The sequence below is a fragment of the Zymoseptoria tritici genome, chromosome 1 (genome assembly GCF_000219625.1).
Source record: "Zymoseptoria tritici IPO323 chromosome 1, whole genome shotgun sequence".
NCBI lineage: Eukaryota > Fungi > Ascomycota > Dothideomycetes > Mycosphaerellales > Mycosphaerellaceae > Zymoseptoria > Zymoseptoria tritici.
This window is the reverse complement of record NC_018218.1, coordinates 4,060,043-4,077,893: the sequence shown is the minus strand read 5'-3', so window position 1 is coordinate 4,077,893 and position 17,851 is coordinate 4,060,043. Positions and strand designations below refer to the sequence as shown.

At 50.9% G+C, this 17,851-nt stretch overlaps 6 protein-coding genes across 6 annotated transcripts; 2 read left to right on the top strand and 4 right to left on the bottom strand.

Moving 5' to 3' along the window:
* Window positions 1-1,068: 1,068 nt before the first annotated feature.
* On the bottom strand, window positions 1,069-3,141 carry MYCGRDRAFT_84010 (uncharacterized protein; the record flags this gene model as incomplete). Its single annotated transcript, XM_003856466.1, has 1 exon — window positions 1,069-3,141. One exon carries the CDS (start codon window positions 3,139-3,141, stop codon window positions 1,069-1,071), a length of 2,073 nt encoding a protein of 690 aa, XP_003856514.1.
* A 273-nt stretch (window positions 3,142-3,414) lies between these two features.
* Window positions 3,415-4,143, top strand: MYCGRDRAFT_98681 (uncharacterized protein; the record flags this gene model as incomplete). The annotated part of the gene is made up of 3 exons (XM_003857111.1): window positions 3,415-3,458; window positions 3,511-3,874; window positions 3,928-4,143. 3 exons carry the CDS (start codon window positions 3,415-3,417, stop codon window positions 4,141-4,143), a joined length of 624 nt encoding a protein of 207 aa, XP_003857159.1.
* Window positions 4,144-4,493: 350 nt separating this feature from the next.
* MYCGRDRAFT_34084 (uncharacterized protein) lies at window positions 4,494-5,180 on the top strand (the record flags this gene model as incomplete). Its single annotated transcript, XM_003857112.1, has 1 exon — window positions 4,494-5,180. One exon carries the CDS (start codon window positions 4,494-4,496, stop codon window positions 5,178-5,180), a length of 687 nt encoding a protein of 228 aa, XP_003857160.1.
* Window positions 5,181-5,391: 211 nt separating this feature from the next.
* On the bottom strand, window positions 5,392-7,633 carry MYCGRDRAFT_66756 (uncharacterized protein; the record flags this gene model as incomplete). Its single annotated transcript, XM_003856465.1, has 7 exons — window positions 5,392-5,624; window positions 5,706-6,258; window positions 6,315-6,520; window positions 6,580-6,690; window positions 6,808-6,951; window positions 7,000-7,511; window positions 7,554-7,633. 7 exons carry the CDS (start codon window positions 7,631-7,633, stop codon window positions 5,392-5,394), a joined length of 1,839 nt encoding a protein of 612 aa, XP_003856513.1.
* Window positions 7,634-13,773: 6,140 nt separating this feature from the next.
* MYCGRDRAFT_34912 (uncharacterized protein) lies at window positions 13,774-16,528 on the bottom strand (the record flags this gene model as incomplete). Its single annotated transcript, XM_003856464.1, has 4 exons — window positions 13,774-13,884; window positions 13,936-14,314; window positions 14,370-15,163; window positions 15,215-16,528. The coding sequence occupies 4 exons, from the start codon at window positions 16,526-16,528 to the stop codon at window positions 13,774-13,776; spliced, it is 2,598 nt and encodes an 865-aa protein (XP_003856512.1).
* Window positions 16,529-17,345: 817 nt separating this feature from the next.
* On the bottom strand, window positions 17,346-17,824 carry MYCGRDRAFT_33299 (uncharacterized protein; the record flags this gene model as incomplete). Its single annotated transcript, XM_003856463.1, has 2 exons — window positions 17,346-17,718; window positions 17,769-17,824. 2 exons carry the CDS (start codon window positions 17,822-17,824, stop codon window positions 17,346-17,348), a joined length of 429 nt encoding a protein of 142 aa, XP_003856511.1.
* Window positions 17,825-17,851: the final 27 nt, after the last annotated feature.

Below are 17,851 nucleotides of genomic sequence, written 5' to 3'. Positions count from 1 at the left end.
AATCGTAGAAAAGTCATTTTGTATAGCATTTCATCCATTTATATCCCATTGTCTACAACTTCGACTTGCTCTTGACGGGTCTATCCTGATCGGTCGGCTCGGTATCAGACGTCTCCGCTTTAAGCGACACGGGATCCCCGAGGGCGGTGGGATTGTGCTTCAAGTCATCCTCAGCAATCTCCTTCAACGACTTCTCTTCCTTTCCCTTGTTTGGACGGTCTTGGTCGGTTGGCTCCTACGTGATGTGTTAGGCTCATGGCTGATGTGAGGTTGTCGGCAGCTGTACGGTCTTGGAGGTTTCCGCTTTCAGCGACACCGGATCGCCAATCTGAGTTGGGTTCTCCTTTGCGAGGTCTTTGAGGCTTTTCTTGTCCTAAGCATCACAAGTCAGCATACGCTTCAAAGGTAGGCTACTGGGGGGCTTACTGAGGGTGCCATGGCTGCTGATGTATCTACAGGTTGAAGAGTGGGTAGAAGAAGTCGCAACAATGCAGAGCAGCATTCCACAAGCCTACCTTACCCCATATCCAGAGATGCCTCGGTGCATGCGTCTACAGCCACAGTCATGCTTGTAAGCGGCACTTGAATTGTCAATGATGAGTCGATGACGATCCGATCGCTCGGCTAGATTGAGTTCGGTAGCGCAAGATAAACTTTGTCACATGCCAGATCTTTGATCTCAACTTCCGCGTGAAGTCAAGGCAGGTCAGCAAGGCAGCAGATGTTCTAGACAAGCGAGTAGGTAATCTGACCATACGGTCTTTTAAGCGTACTATTGTCTGAGCAGGACCGTCTAAACAGGCGACACGGTAACCTTAAGAACATTCGAATTAGGCGTGCAAATAAGTTACCTGCAAGCCTATGAGACAGTGTAGGCAAGTTGGCAGAAGGTGGTTCGGCAAAGGATTCGACACCTTAGATAAGCATTACTGGTAAGTTATCTGTACCTTTATAGAGCTGTTCCGCTATCTTGAACGGGCGTGTACACGCCGGCTTCGTAGTAACTCAAGCGTGCTTGACAGCGCGGTGTCCTCGTCGAAACCTCAGTATACCTGCTCCCTACTCCTCTCAACGCTGACCGAACGTCTTCTGTAGCTCGCGGTATTTTCTCACATCCTTTACGGATCGCTTGATCCGCCCAGTTGCGAATTTGAAATCCTCCACCTCGATGGAGTCTGCATCGCGGTCTATGGCATGCATAATTGCCTCGTGGAGCAGAGCTCCCATATCCGCGCCACTGTAGCCTTCACTCCCTTCACCGCGGGCGATGTTGGCAATCTCGGGCGTAAATGCGCATGGTTTGCTGCCGATAATAGCTCTCAGAATGTCCACTCGTTCCTCCGGTCCCGGTAGGTCCACGAACAGTGTCGTACCAAGTCTTCCTGGTCGCAGCATCGCTTCATCGATCATGTCAGGTCTGTTCGTAGCCGCGATCACGTATATTCCCGCTCGAACACTGAGGCCGTCCAGCTCCGTAAGAAGAGTGTTCACAACACGAGAGCTGGCTTCTGATCCGGCCTCATCGCGCTTCGGCACAAGTGCGTCGAGTTCATCGAAGAAGATGACACAAGGGACGCTGGATCTTGCTCGGGTGAAGACTTTTCGTACAGCTGCTTCGGACTCTCCAACGAACTTGTTCAGAAGCTCGGGACCTTTGATAGAGATGAAGTTCGCCTTGCTCTCTGCTGCCGCCGCCTTTGCGAGCAACGTCTTACCACAACCAGGCGGTCCCCAGAGTAGCACGCCTGGTGGCGTGTTCATTCCAAAGCGCTCGTATTTGGCAGGCTTGTCGATCGGGTTGACGATCGCTCGTTGCAGCTCAGCGCGGACGCTCTCCAAAGCACCAATGTCTTTCCATGATACGTCAGGCACGGTCGAAAATCCTTCCCTCTTTGACGAAGGTGTCATCTCTGGTAGGACTGATACAAAGTCTTTCATGGAGAGGGACAATTTTTCGAATCCCGGTGGGTCCGGAAGGTCGGTCTTCTCAAGGCGGGCGATGAGTCGGCGTGTCTGCACAACCGCAAGGCTGTCACTACTCGAGTGACGAATCGGAAGACCAAGTGCATCAGCCTGGTCCTCCAGAGCGGTCTGATAGCGCTCCATCTGATGAGCCGCAGCTTTGCCCACGAGATCCAGTAAATCTGCACCCACAAACCCAGCAGTCATCTTGGCAAGTTTCGCGAAGTCCACGTCACTATCGATGAGCATTTCTCTGGTCTGAGTTTCGAGGATCCGTTTCCTCACTTGCTCGTTTGGGACATTGAGATTGATTTCAGATCCAAATCTCCCTCCACGTCGCAAAGCTGGATCTAAGCTGTCGGGGCGATTTGTTGCTGCAAGCACTATGACAGGTTTCGAAGGGTCCTTTTGCAGGTCGTCCATGCTGACCAGTAGCTGTGCAACGATGCGCTTTTCCATCTGGCTTTGGCTTGTATCGCGCTTGGGAGCGATGGCGTCGATCTCATCGATGAATAGCAGGCACGGAGCATTTCGTTTCGCTTCGTCGAACTTCTCGCGGACAGCTTTTTCTGATTCGCCGCTCATCCCAGAGACGATTGATGGTCCGAGTATTTCGATGAATGGTACCTTGAGCTCCGCCGCGTAGGCACGGCAAAGCATTGTCTTTCCACAGCCCGGAGGTCCATGCAGTAGGATGCCCTTCGGCATCGGGTATCTGGCTTCATGGAATTTGGCAGCTCGTCCAATCGGCATTACAAGCTGTCGTGTCATTTGCTTGATCATAGTGTCCATGCCGCCAACATCTGAAAGAGAGACATCCATTGGCGCGGCTACGCTGGACAATTCTTCGGTCGTGCGCTTCTGTCGCTTCGCAGGGGATTCTCCATTCGACCTACGCTTCGTTGGCATGGTCTCTGCTGAAGCGCTCGAAGCCACAGGACGAGCTGCGAGATTCGCTCTCAAGCTTTTGTTCATCAACTCTGCCACTGGATCCGTGTCTGGTATCATGTCATCGATTGCTGCCTCGGAGTCGAATTCGTCGTCGCCAATGCCCATGAATTCGAGGACACGCTCCACGCTGGCTTGGATGATCTTCTTGGGCCGCCGTTTCAGGGAAGAATTCGACTTTTGTATCGCGGCGTAGAGTGAGGCGACGTCAGGTGATATTCCATCACTCATGAACTTTTGCACGGCGACATGAACATCTCGGTCGATCGCTCCCTGCATTGTTGCGTTTTGGTCGAGCTGTAGAAAGCTCGAGAGACATGGTCCGCACTTTCTTGAGAGAGAGACGAAGTGAGTCAAGGTGGGGGCCAAAAAATTCTCCCCAGGTCCACTGCGCAGCTCTTATCGGTCCCGCTTATCGCTCGGCATGACGACGATCATTTGCCAAGCAGCGATGGAGTCCAGCAGGGAGTATTCGAGGAACAGATCCTCGCCATCGACAACACCATGGGAAACTCGAGCAGTTCGAATAAGATCTCAGCCCAGGACAAGTACGACATGTCGGACATCCCGCACGCAGTCTCCCGAGCTGAACGCAACTAGGGCGATACTCGATCTGAAGAACCAACGCGATAAACTCCACCAGTACCAGAAGCGCATAACCACGATCACGACGCGCGAGACGGAGATTGCGAAAGAATGTCTACGTTCAGGTCATAAGGGGAAGGCATTGCTTGCGCTGCGAAGGAAGAAATATCAAGAATCGCTGTTATCGAAAACGGATCAACAACTGGCACAACTGCAGGCGCTCACGAGCGATGTCGAGTTTGCGCTGATACAGAAAGACGTCCTGTTCGGTTTACAACAGGGCACGTCAGTATTGAAGGAGATTCACAAAGAGATGGGAGGGTTGGAGAAGGTGGAGATGATACTGAGTGAGAGCGAGGAGGCTCGAGCATATCAACAGGTGAGTTATGCTATGCTCGTCTTGACGAGGCACATGCTAAAGACCCTCTGTAGGAAATCAACGATATGCTCAGTGGTAAGATATCAAGCGAAGATGAGGATGACGTTGAAGATGAGCTCGAGGCGATGGAACGAGAGGCTCGTGGCGTTCAAAGCATGCCAGATGCTCCGTCTCTCACGAAGGACGAGCTACCAAATGCTCCAGATGCGCTGCCGGCAACAAGAGAGAAGGCGGCAAGACGGCAGGCCGCGGAGCCGATGGCTGCATAGACGTGGACATTTTGAGATCATCCGTTTTGGTACGAGGCATAGCGTTGGCAAGGCTTGCATCTGGTGGCGGAGTTGTGATACCCAAGGCTGTTTTGCTGAGCAGTATCGATCTCTTTTTCACTTCGTCCTCGGTCTCTAGTAGCACATGCCCTGTGAACATACCTTGTGCCCTTCTGTGCTTCCTCGCATCTGGAGGGGATCGTTCGTGATTAGTCATGTAAATGCTTCATGTCGTCTCGCCGAGTCTATATGTTTCCATCTTTGAATCAACGCAAGAATGTAGTCACCACTTCTTTCATGTCGACTCCCACGTTCGACCGGCAATACTTGAAGATAAGTACACTTTGATCATGTCGCATTGCCACGATGAACATGGCCATCACGGCCACGACCACTCCGAAGGTGCCGCGCACGATCATACCGACGACCTCACTCCGGCTTTGCAAAACCACATCTACGAGCAAATCGACTTTAGCGCCATCAACACACTGAACGAAGCAGAGTCCAGAGTAGGATCCAAAATCGTACAAAAGACTTGGACGGAAAGACTAGAGCCTACGCCGGAGCTGGTCTCGGATGCGGACGAGCAACTTCTGATGCACATCCCATTCACGGCGCAGATACGGCTACACAGCATCTTGATACGCACCTCCACGACGGACTCCGCGCCGATGACATTGAAGGTTTACGTCAATCGTGATGGGCTGGACTTCAGTACGGCGGCGGATTTGCAGCCGACACAGACATTGGAACTGGCGCAGTCGAACGACGTGCAAGAAGTGCCGGTGAAGAGAGCGTTATTCAACACTGTGCGGTCATTAGACCTTTTCTTCGAAGACAACTGGTCGCAAGGCGAGGAGGATGAGACGCGGATAAGCTATTTGGGATTTAAAGGAGAGTGGATGAAGCTCAGTCGTGAGCCGGTGAACTTCTTGTATGAGGCTGCGGCGAATCCCAAAGATCACCAGCTTCCTGCGGGAGTGGGAGAGAGACTGGGTAGCGATATCAGCGGCGCTGGAGGCAGGCAGGGGACGTAGTTGGCAGCGAGGCAGAAGGGCCCAGAACATGACTTCATTTTACATGCTTGTATTCATGCCCAGCAGCTGAACGCTGACAGCTGCTTCGACCAACGCCTTGCTAAAACAAACGTGCCACCAAGCGTAGGGTATCTTTTCCTCACTCAAATTCTTCAGATCAATCTCGACTCCACACAGGCAACGCGAGCAACAGCAGCGTGCCAGACAGGGTTTACAATCCTCTTTCCGACTCCGACTTCTCAAGATCAGAGTCAAGCTTATCGCTCATCGCACCGGTAGCTGCAGGCAACGTCGGTGCGAAGCTGCTTCGCTCGCGAATCTTCGCTCCTCGCAGCCAGAAGTATACCGGCATCGGTACAAGGATGACAGCAATGCACCCAAGCAAAGTACCAGCCCACTGCACTCCCATACCAGTGATCATTTGTCTAGCAAATAAGGGAAAACCTAAACAGCAGATGTGGGTCAGCCATGCTTAGACAACAGGGCCCTGTACACTGAGACCTGGAATAGCCTCCAAGAACTTACCGGCACCTGCCAATGATCTCAGAAAAGCATTGGCTCCTATCGCACTGGCTGCGAACATCAAGTAGCTGTCGATGAGGTAGTTCAAGCACTGAAGGAAAATGGCCATCAGTCCGAACCCAGTACAGAGACCGCTCAGGGTTGGGACGATCCAGTGAATGTCTGCTCGAAATCCTGTCCAACCGAACCAGAACAATCCAATGGCGAAAGAGACTCCACCAGCGATGGCCGGAGGCAGACGCCATTCGGGAATAGGAACGTTGTTGTTCGCAACGAGTTTGCGATTGTATGAGGGTTGCAGTACGATCATGAGGACACCAGCAAGGATCTCTCCAACGATCATCCCGAGGAATGGCAAGCCCCCGACGCCAGCGTTGAAGCCATGGATTTGTTGAAAGACGATCGGGTAGAAAGTCAAGAACAAATAAAGAAGCCCATAGATGAACGCCATATAGATGCTGATCAAGAGCACGATGGGCTCTGTGATGAGCATGCGCAGAGGTCTGCTCAAGTTCTTCTCCAAAAGCTCGCGGAGGTCGATTTCGATCTCCTCTTGCTAAAAAGGGGCGGGAGGGTCAGCAATGGCTCGGACGGGGAGGTATAAGAGCAGACCTTTCCGTGTATTCCCCAATTACGTGTGCGGCGGCGCAAGTCGGCCGCCTTATTACAAAGTATAACAGGCGGATATGTCTCCTCGAGGAAGATGAGGCTCAGTCCGAGACCGAGGAAGCCCATGATAGCAGTGATGTACTCAGTCCAACGCCACCCCAGGTACGACATTGTGATGAAGCCGCCGATGAACGGCGCGAGGAGAGGACCTACGAGGAGTGGTCAGTATGCTGTGAAGTAACAGCCAGGATTTGTAAACGAGGCATACCCGAGAAAACTGTCATTGAGAACACAGTAATGGCAAGACCTCGCTGCCGATTCGAGAACATGTCTGCAAACACTGCACCGACGCAAGTCAACGGACAGGCGCCAAAGAGACCTACATCAAATGGTTTAAGGATTAGCGGTGCTTGAACCTTCGGACGACAAGCCAGGGCTTGGCACAGCCCAAGTGAATCTCGAACGCCGCAGGCTTTGAAACCTCTCAAGAACTTACCTGCAAAGAATCGGCAAATGAAAATAGTCTGAGAGTCCTTTGCAACAGCCACGGCAATGTTGAAAATCGAGAATCCAAAGGATGAGATGAGAAGGGGTTTCTTGCGGCCATACAACTCAGAAGCGGGCGCCCACATCAATGGACCTAGAAGGTCAGCTTGATTGAAGGGATAGACTGGTGGTATTTGCTTACCTGTAGCGAATCCGAGAACATACAAACTGACACCCAAGACGGATACCTCTGTCGATAAATTGAACTCTGCAGCTACCCGGCCCAAAGCTGCCGAGAAGATCGAAGATCCAAAAGACGCAACCAACGTGACATAGCCCAGAGTAATGCAGACCGGCAGCTTCTTCGAAAGTGGCCAGTTCTGAGCATGCAATGGATCGTCGGGTCCGTCAAATTCCACCACGTACTCTTCGCGATCGGGGAGTAGAGGAGGATAGTCCTTTCCAGCACCAAAGGGTGGCAACGGCGTCTTGCTATGCCTTGTCGTGGTCCTGCTCCGTATACTCGCCCCGATCGTGGCGGAATGAATGCTTCGTCCTGTTTGAATGCGAGACAATGCCGTGGGATGTCGTTCCAGATCTGGTTGTGTTGTGACTCTTGATACACCAATCTCCTCTCTTTCAATCGATTCGCCAGACGAGGAAGACGCTGACGAGGACATCGTCGACGCTGTGACCGTGCGCGACATAGCCTCTCTTCTCTCCTCCGTCTGCTCTGTTCCAGCCCCCACTGCAGACGATGAGCTTTGTTGCCCTCCAAAGCGATCTGGACTCGCCTCCCTCTCCAGCTCTTTCATCCTTCTATCTTCTTCGTTCATGACTGTTGTGGCGCGATCCCGCAGGACGGTCTCTTTTGAAGTGTGTTATCCAATGTCTGTATCTTTCAGATATCTGGCATAACCATGTGCGGTGGTCTCGTTGCTTCGGGACGAACAAAGTATACAAGAGATACGAGTCAGTGGATATGAGAGCAGTAAAACGACACGGGAACGAAGAAAAAGAGCGAGATCTGGTCAAGATCTTTCTGTTATCGATACGGCACGCGAGGGCGGCTTTGATCGGTCCAAAACAATGGCGTAACGGTGCCGACTTGCCGTCGAAGATCCGCCGCCTTTCTATTGCCGATGACAGGGCTGGAGATTTTTGATCTGGAAATTTCCTCGCAGGTTCTGTTTGAAGGCTAGAAATGCTTGGTTGAAATGTGCTCTTGTTCTGCTCACTGATCAGCGGCTTCGGCGGGGTTTTGAAGTCGCTGAAGCTCTCCCGCTCGTTCGTCTCGTGCCGTTATGTCAGCACCTTATGATCGTGTCCTATATGTGGCAGTAGGTCACTACACCTCATTTCTCAAAACCTCGTTTTATCGCTATTGCGATGTTGCTCTGCTAACGCTTACTAAGCGCTCGCAACGTCTACCTCTCTTGCTCGCAACAGCGTTCTTCTTCTTCCTTTAATTACTACCCTTACCGCCCTCGCCGCCCTCGCTACCCTTACCGTCCTCGCCGCCCTATAATGCTACGAACCGCCCTTAATATCGACTACCTCTAAGCCGAGATTAAGCTCCTACTTAGAGTCTCCGAGTAGACTTATAGCGAAGTTATCGATTAGCTAAGGAACGAGAAGAACGTATATATCGAGCCTCGTACGTTCCGAAGGATACTAGCGAGATAGGAGCTGTTAACGCAGCTAAAGGTGTGTTAAGATTAGGAATACTAGGCTCTATTAAGTACTAGGATTAAGGAGCTCTTCTAGCAATAGGATATTAAGGATAAGATGCTATTAAGGTGCTTAAAGAAGGACGGTTTTTAACTATTAATAACGCAGCTGCGGAGGGTTCGGAAGCGACTAGGCTTGTATCGAACGATCCTAAGACATAAGCAGCCTAAACACGATAAGGTTATCTAGATAGTGTTAGAGGGGACGATTAAGGGTAGTGCACTAGATAACTTTAGATACAAACGATTAGTAAGGCACCTGCGGAAGGAATATAATATTATTAGAAGGTCTGTATACACGCTCGCAAGCTGGATGCGTCCGCTCGTAGGCTAGATGCGTCCGCTCGTAGGCTGGATTCGTCCGCTCGTAGGCTAGATTCGTCCGCTCGTAAACTACAATTTACGCTGCTTCCCTTGCTCGTAAACTCCCTCGCCTAGCTTGTACGCTAACGCTCCTTTGCTCGTAGGGATCGCATAGCTAAGATCTCGTATTCCCTTAATCCTGCAGGCTATGATGCTCGCCGCCGGAAGGGTAGTTGTAAGGACGTCTAGCACAGTCGTCTAAAGGCTAAGGGTCCTAATTATATATGGTCGGTAGATGCCTACTATAAGTTCGAGACCTTTAGCATCTGCTTCTACGCCTATATCGATGTATACATACGGAAGATTATTTAGATCTACGTAGGCACTATAGCTAAGACAGTCTTCTCGGTCTCTAAGTAGTATTTAGATACAGTCCGAGAACTTGGCTTTACGCCGAAGGTAGGCTCGTTACCGTACGTCCTATGCTCGCAGCTCTGCTAACTTCTATAGATTATGCGAGCGGATTACGGCATAGAGACGCTATTAATAGCTAATATACACCTCTTTTGCCGTAAACTTTAGGAGGGTTAGAGTATTAAGTTCCGTAATAGCTTCTGGTATATAACGAGCAAGGGCAATTAAACGATCGAGCGCTTCTGGGGTCTTAGTGCAGCTGTAGCATGGAATCGATGGCGTAATGCCTTCTACCGGCTTCGCAATAAAGAGCTCTATAGTAAGGATAGTAGGGCTAACCGCGTAGCATTCCTTACGGTCTACGTTCTAATCCTCTAGTTTACGGTCGAGCAGTTCGTTAATAACTATAACAACTACGCTATTCGAAAGCAGGCTAAAGTCGTAGGGTACTTGCCTAGTATTCCTGCTTACAACTACGACTACCCTCCTAATAGCGTGGAGGATCGCGGAATTTACCTTAACGCAGAGCATCCGCGTGTTAAGCGGATGGCAGATTAGCATGCTTAATTTGGTTAGTATTCCCCTACGTACGAGCATTCCCCCTACGCACGAGCGGCTCGCGAGCGGTTGCGAGCCTGCTAGGGTTTAGGGGCGGTGTAGGGATTATTAGCTTGCAGGCCTGCTTCTTAGGCTGCTAGCGTTGCGAGCGTTGCGAGCGTTACGAGCGATAGCGAGCGAGCTGACTATTAACAGATCTTCTTGCATACCTTCCCCTGCCGACTCTGCGGTAGGCTTCCGATATCCTAGTAGCTAGTAGCTATCCGGCGACGCTCGATAGTCGCGAGCTAGACGCCGATAAGGATAAGATCTATATAGATGCATATCTCTACCTCCGCGATACTACCACTCGTTATCTTACTGCCGGCAATAACCTTGCGGAGTTTTAGACCCCTTCGAAGGGCGCTAAGTTATAGCCGCGTAACTGCACAAGGGACTTCTTCTATGCTAATAGCTTTGCATTCGACTAAGCTATATATAAGGTTACGCCCTCCTGCTCTTCCTCTTCCTCTCGCTTACTACCGTCCCTTGTATATACAGCCGTCTAATAGCTACCCCTTAGTTCTGCCGCAATCCTACGGCTCTACCCTACACCTCTTATACTAACCTCGGCGATAAAAACTGTAGCTTCTGCGGCTGCCCTCTACCCTTACGAGCTCCTACGAGCGACGACGACGAGCCTACGAGCAAGCGCTAGCCTACCCCTCCTAGCTCTAGTGCTCGCGAGGGCTTTTACATTCCGTAGAGCCGTACTAACACAGAGATAAAGAAGGACGCTAAGCTAAAGGCTCGCAAGACCCCTAACGCTACCGCTAACTTATTAAAGGAGGCTAAGAAGGCTAAGCGTGTTAGGGAGCTGTTAGCTAATGCTAAGAGTAGAAACAGGGCTAGCCCTAAGAAGAAGGACGATAAGGTCGTAGCATTGCTAGTCGTCTTTACTATTAAGTGCACTATCGACACTATCGACATAGAAGATCTAAGCGATAACGAGGACGTAGTAGCTATATATTCCAATCGCCGCAACGAGTATACATAGTTAGCCTAAGGCACTATTGCTACAATAGACACGGCTCTTAAGGACGCTATTACGGAGAAACGTAGTAATGTCTTCCTACAGTATCTCTTAAACGAGAGTATAACTACGAGGAAGCGGCTACAGAAGCCCTACTACGACATCCACCTTACGAAGGAGTATAGCAAGGGCTAGCCTGTTAAGCTCGGTAATACTAACCTCGCCACGGCGGACACCACGCTTAGGATGCTACAGCTCTTTAATCCGAAGACAGGCCTTAAGACTCCTTCCGCGAACGTCCGGATTACTTATATTATCTACGTTAAGAAGGCCAACGAGCAAGGCGACCTTAAGCCTAGCTCTAAGAACGCGGACGACGGCGGCTAGATGTATTAGCACCTTAAACGCTCTATAAAGAAGGACGGCGGACTTATATTTAAGTATGTAATTAGCTATAGTATACATACCGATAGCACTGTCCTACATCCTAACAGGCGTGTATTTAAAGACAAGGACGGCGTTATTTACTATCCGTTCATATAGACTAACAGCTACACTAGCGTCGATAGCAGGGAGATCCCCGTAGGCAAGAGTTACCTGCTCGCAAGCTAGCTCGCACCGGAGGCTCGCTACCTTGCAATAGCTATAGTAGGCCCGTCTAGCAGTCCGTCCGGCAGCAACATTAAGGCGCTCGCAGATCAGTCTGTAGGGCTCGCAAGCCGTTCTCGTGTAGCTCGTAGTGCCCTTAGCTCCTCGCAGGATCTATAGTACTCTAGCCCTCTGCCTTAGCAACGCTCTAGCTCCAAACGCCCTACTAGCCGCGACCTCTAATTATCGCTAGTAAGCCAGCCTAACGACTACATTCTGCTCGACCCTAATATAGACAGCTCGGGCGATATAGCAAGAGCTAAGGAAGCTACCGCGAACCGAACTAAGGAGAATAGTACATCTTCGACAATTTCCTCTATAGTAGCTAGTACGCTAGCGCTAGCAATCCGTTCGGACTCGACGATGCCCTCTTCGTTAGCGACAACGACGATACTAACGCCTTAGTTAAAGTCGAAGGAGCCTAGCAGTGCTACTACTACTGCTGCTACTACTGCCGCTAGTACTGTTAATTAAGGGGGTTTAGAGATGCTAGAGGAGGTCGCCGAGCCGGTTGTTAAGCTGGTCGTTTAGCAGCAGAAGATAAAGAAGAAGAAGAAGGTTAACGAGCTAGTAGCTGTTAGCACTAGACGGAGCGAGAGGACTATTAAGCTTACCGAGAAGGGCAGGGCTAACTAGAAGGACTAATATACACCGCTACCGACGACTCGCTCGTTATATGCTCGCGGACTAAATAGACTGGCTCGTAGCTAGAAGGAGCGATAAACGTATATCTTATATCTTAATAGCTTAATATCTTAATTCTCTTCCTTAAAAATGGCTCGCGGCGTGCTCGCAGGCTAAAACGGCTGGCTCGCAAGCGTAAAAACGAGGGATTTAAGCGTAAAAACGAGGGATTTAAGGAGATATATAGCAACTAACGCATTTATTTGGGTATTAACGTGCAGGCTCGTAAGGCTCGCGGAGAGCTCGCAGGCCAAATCGATCTATCTATTTATCTATTAAGCCTAGTCTGCCGAACTTCTCGTTAACAGCACGCTAATACTACAATACCGACTGCTTAATCTTAGCAATAGCAGCCTTTAACTTGCTACGCATATTATCAACCTTATCTATAATCTCCTTAATTAGCTTAGCCTTAATCTTAGCCTTTAGCTGACCTTTTATACCCTTTAAAACTCCGTTCTTACGCTTTAACGCCGACACCTCCGACTCTAACGTAGCGATCTTGTCCTACGCCTTATTTATCTTACCTCGCATACTGCTAACTACCTCCTTTAATACAGACTTCTTTTCTACCGGCTCCTCCTTAATCTTTACCTCCTCTCTAGCAAAACATAGAGGCTTGCCCTTATAGTAGCAGTAAGCGCAGGCAGCGAGAGTCGTAGAAGTCTTGCACTCGAGTCCGCGATCCTTACACTAGCCGCACTCGGTAACCGCCGGAATGCCTATTTTTTTTTATTAGCCTACGAGCCTTACTAAGAGCCGTGCGAGCTATATTACCTTCGTCCGTCTCTATAACTCTATATACATAATTATATCTTATAAGCATCTAACGTCCGCTCTTCTTAGTGTTTTTATTGCTACTCTATGCTCTAACGAGGGTATTGTTCTATTAGAGGTCGGAGATGTACCAGAAGTCTTTAGAGGTGGCCGTAGCAGGCTTGTCGTAGACGAGAAGGTCGGCAGGCAGCTAAGGAGCAGGAGCGATAGCTGCAGTAGATGTAGTCGCTAGCTTATCGTTGTTGTCGTCGGAGAGAGAGAGTCCGCGCAGGCGATTAGGGTCGCGAGCCTTACCAAGTTCCGTATTAAGTAGGATCCAACTAGCTATTTTTACGTACGCGCGAAGGTACGATATTACGAGCTATGTGTATTGCGTGACGAGCGAGCTACGAGCGCGCGCGGTAGAGTGGTAGAAGTAGTAGTATTAATAAGAGGTTTAAGAGTCGAAGAAAATGACACTTATCTAACTAACTAAACGGCGTATTAGCGCGCGCACTTACATATAATTATCGATATTGTCGATAGAGTGACTCTACTACTATATAGGTAACAATACAAGCAATTGGCGACAATGGTGGTGGTGGTGTTATTAAAGAAATGAGAAATGAGGTGTAGTGACCTACTGCCACATATAGGACACGATCTTATGAGGGCATCGGCTTGTGGAGCCGAACAGAGGCACGGATGCTGCTTTGGTCATCTCATGATCTCACGTGCATCGAGGGGAAAGTAAGACACTTCGGTCGGAAGGCATTAAAATTCATTCACTCTCTAGCTTGTTCGTCTGTCCACTCCTCTGGCAAGTCCCTTCGAGGAGCCTCGCCATTTGCGCCGAATATGTGGGTTCCCATCAGACAGATGTCTTCTGTTCTGACGAACCCATGGCAGACATCAGGTCTTCGAGAAGGCGACGTGGATCTTCAAACTCGTCAATTTCGAGGAATGCGCGAGCCAAGTTTTCCTATAGTTATCAGCACACGCCGAACATGCAACGGATGGTGGATGGTCTTACCGCCTCGGTCAACTCCATCAATTCACTATTCGGCAGTGCTGCACAAGCATCGACGAGATCCTCGCCCCGAGCGGCGATCAGAATGAGCTCTTCGGCTCTCTGCACGATCTGATGGTCGACGCCATTCATCGCCGCACAGCGTGTACCAAAACTGGAGGAGCTACGGCCTTGCCGGTAGTTGTACAGGTACGTGATTTGACCATCGATATCGGACGAGTCTTCGTCGAGATGCACCTCCATGTGGGCGAATCCTAGGCCCGGACATGGACTCAGGAACCCAGACTCGAAGATTTCGTGGAAGTGTGTGGCTCCGAGGACTTTTGGGCACTGAGAACCGCGGTTGAGCAGATGCTCGAATATGCCAGCCACAAGTCCGGCGCTGTGGGTCGTTAGTCTTCTCCTCTTTCTCATCATAGCAATCCGAGAATGCTTACCCGTCGTTTGAGTCAGTTCCCTTGCCTGCTTCGTCCAGAACCAGCAGCGAGCGGCGCGTGGCGAGATTCAATGCGATGGAGATCTGCTGGAGGTCGATCATGAATGAGCTCTGTATCCGAGAGACACTTTCTCTCGTCGCGATACGAGTCAAGATCTTGTCAGTCAGGCCAATCCGCGCTGCGTCTGCCGGCACGAAACAGCCAATGTGGGCCATGTAAACGATGACTGCGACTTGCTTGAGATAGACGCTCTTCCCAGAGAAGTTTGGGCCGGTCATGAGCAGAACACTTGGGCCTGTCGTCTGTCGAGGATCGTCTTCGCTCTGATCTGCGTCGCTTAACAGCTGTTCCTGAAGCTGCTGGCCGGATCCACCGACGATGTGCGTATCGTTTGGAACAAATGCAGAGACCGTCAGCTCCTGCAAAGGATGACGTCCGTTCTTGATGTCGATGATGTTGTCGTCACTAATTCGAGGTCGTGACAGGCTGTGGAAGATTGCACCGCGAGCCAGAGCGATGAAACTGTCCAGCTCGCCGCATATATCGGAGGTCGCATTCAGCATGTCTTCAAACTCGAGGACACGCTGGCTGAGGTTTTGAACAATCTCAATCTCCATGTCGAGGATCTGACCATGTATGTCACCGAAACGTTCGTCCAATTCCGTCATGTTGCTGTTCTTGAAGTAGGTGTGCGTTTCGGAAGCAAACATCTTCTCCCAAGGATCTTCTTCTGGACCGGTATACGTCGACGGGACTGCCATCCCGCCCAACTCGGTCGATATCAAGAAGCCGATCTAAAGCACGTCAGTTGGGGTATGAATACGATGCTCGGCTCCGCAACGCACCTGAGGGAAGAAGACGACATTTACGTTCGACACCAGAACCGATGAAACCTGCTGTGCGATGTATACAGCAACTTGGGACAGCATCTCCTCAAGACCTGCATATGTACGCTTTGCCTCGTCCAGGTTATCGTCGATCCCTGTCAGAATGACGGTCCGTTTCTGGATCTTGGACTCGTCGAAGTCGACAACATCATTGATGAGCTGTCCGACCTGCGCTAGCTGACGTCTGTCGAATTTCTCGGCAACCTTGAGGCATATCGGAAGTCTCTCGCCTCCTGCAAGCTCTTGCAAAGCGGTGCCAATTTGTAGCGAGGAGAACAAGAACAGGCGCAGGCTGTACCATACCGAGTTCGACATGGCACGATTCTTGCTCGCTCCACTGCTGATGCCCTTGCGGAGGTTGATAGTTGCAGTTCGCATGTTCTTGACGCCGGCAAATGATTTTGTTAAACGCTCGAGAACTTCCAAGTTGTCGGATCTGGTGAGCACAGTAAGGGTATCGAGACGCTGTGTGAGCACTTCGAGGTTTGTGCTCGGGCGGAGAAAGTACTGTCGCAAGAGATGGCGACCCTGAGGAGTCTTTGCGAATTGATGAAACAAGCCATAGACTGATAGACCTTCTTTTGAGCCTCCGGATGAGTTCTTCTTACCCGCCGGGCCTTGCTGCTGAGCATTTGGATGAGCTTCGGTGGACATGATCTGCAGGGAGAGCAAAGTATCCGCATTGATGAACATGGAATCCCGCAAGCTGAACATCTCCACAGTACCGACACGGAACATGGCGTCCGAATTGCGGTCACCCGGCAAATAGGTGGTGGCTCGGCGACGCTGTATGTAAGAAAGCACAGCGCCAGCGCATCCTACGGTGAGCCTGCTCTCCATGTTGATCCAGCCTGATAGACGCAGGAGCTGACCTTGACGACTGCCGAGGCCTTCGGGGCCATCTCCAGAGTCATCGGTGACAACATCGCCCGGGACGACATAAGTGACTGAAGGCCCGCCTTGTTGACCGATGCGTAGATTGACGAGCTTGGTTCTCGCGGCCTCGTAGCCAAATTCTGCGGCCGAGCGACACTCGAGTAAGTATGGTAATCTGGTCTGATCGCTGCGCCCATCGACTGATGCTGTTGGATTTCTCGCTTCTGGGTCGAGACGGTTCATGACCTCGTCCTGGCATTTTGTGCTCACCAGTACCACTGTCGGGTCGATGAAGAGCTTCACTGCATGAGGATCAGCCGAAGGAATATATGTGTGAGGCCATGCGTACTCACAGTTGTCGACAATGTCCGCGCCACCAAGCTCCGCATCCTCCATGAAGTAGAGTATCTCGGTCTGGGCGACATAGTAGGCACAGCCCACTGTACCGCGGTCAGTGACGCTGACAGCCATGATGATCTCATGCTGCGATTCCTGGTCTTCATCGTATTCGTCATATCTTTGTGGAGTGGCAATGGTGCTTCCTTCGTCGGGAGTGATCACTGAGCGGGCTTGTGTCGAAGCCGTTTGTGAGGTTAGGCCTTCATCACCCGCCCCGGCCAGTGTGACACTGGACGATCGAGAGATAGCTGAGCGCTGCGACGTTGAGCGAGCTCTGCTCGAAGCTACGCTGATGGTGGATGGGACCCGATGGCGACCAGGACGTAACGAGCTGGCTTCGGTGGTGCGACGGCGCTTCTTGGGTTGGATGGGATGCGGCATTGCGGATGGCGCTTGTGAGTTTCTGCAGTAAAGCGAAGTGAAGCGAAGTGAAGTAGAAGAAGGAAAGGAAACACTTGATGAGCTGGTGATGGCGGTGTTGGCTGCGCACGTGGAGTCGAAAGGCAACTTATCTCTCGTTCTGGAAAGGAGCGACCGTCTCCGATGTTAATCTCCAGCACTCCCGACGATAATCTAGAATCGTCTCCGTTGACTGCTGCTGCTTCACGAAATCACAAATACAACTCACCTAGTTACCCATGTTCAGTACTCACATTTGCAAATTCAGGAGATCATCTGGAGTCGTCCGCCTTCCGTGAACGACTTGGTGCACATCAAACGCCGTCACACAAGCTCGGCGATATGTGCATAGCAGTGGACATCTCGACTGCAACAATCATGGTCCCCAAACGTAGCGCTTTTCAACATATCTTCATCATGCCTTGATGGTCCCACTGCCTTCTTTGATCCACGCCGCAAACTCCTTCCTCTTCTCTCTGATGTCCAGGAATCCGGGCCTCTCCTCCACGCTTGTGAATGGGTTCCCACCACCAGCGCCGACTTCTGTGATCTCCCTAGCCTCTTTGCTGCGCTCTAATCGTCCAGCCCACACGCTCCATTGAATTGGTTTCAGATCCTGACTGCCCAGCACAACTCCGACGCAAAGAAGCAGGACCGAGAAGACTGTTTCCAGTATGATGTCGAGAGGGATGTTGATTTTTGGATCGAGCATGGCGGGAAGTATCGAGCTCGGAGGCGGTGGTTGTGAGGCATTGGGTAGCAGCGAGTGCTCATATGAGCTGTAGACGCTGGGATGTGTTAGAAGAGGGAGGTAAACGGCTGCATTTGAAGGACGTACGCATGTGAGAGGAATACCATTCCAAGCAGATTGATCGTGTTGGATGTGGCCCCCATTGTTACTTCTTTCGTCTTCGTTGTGGA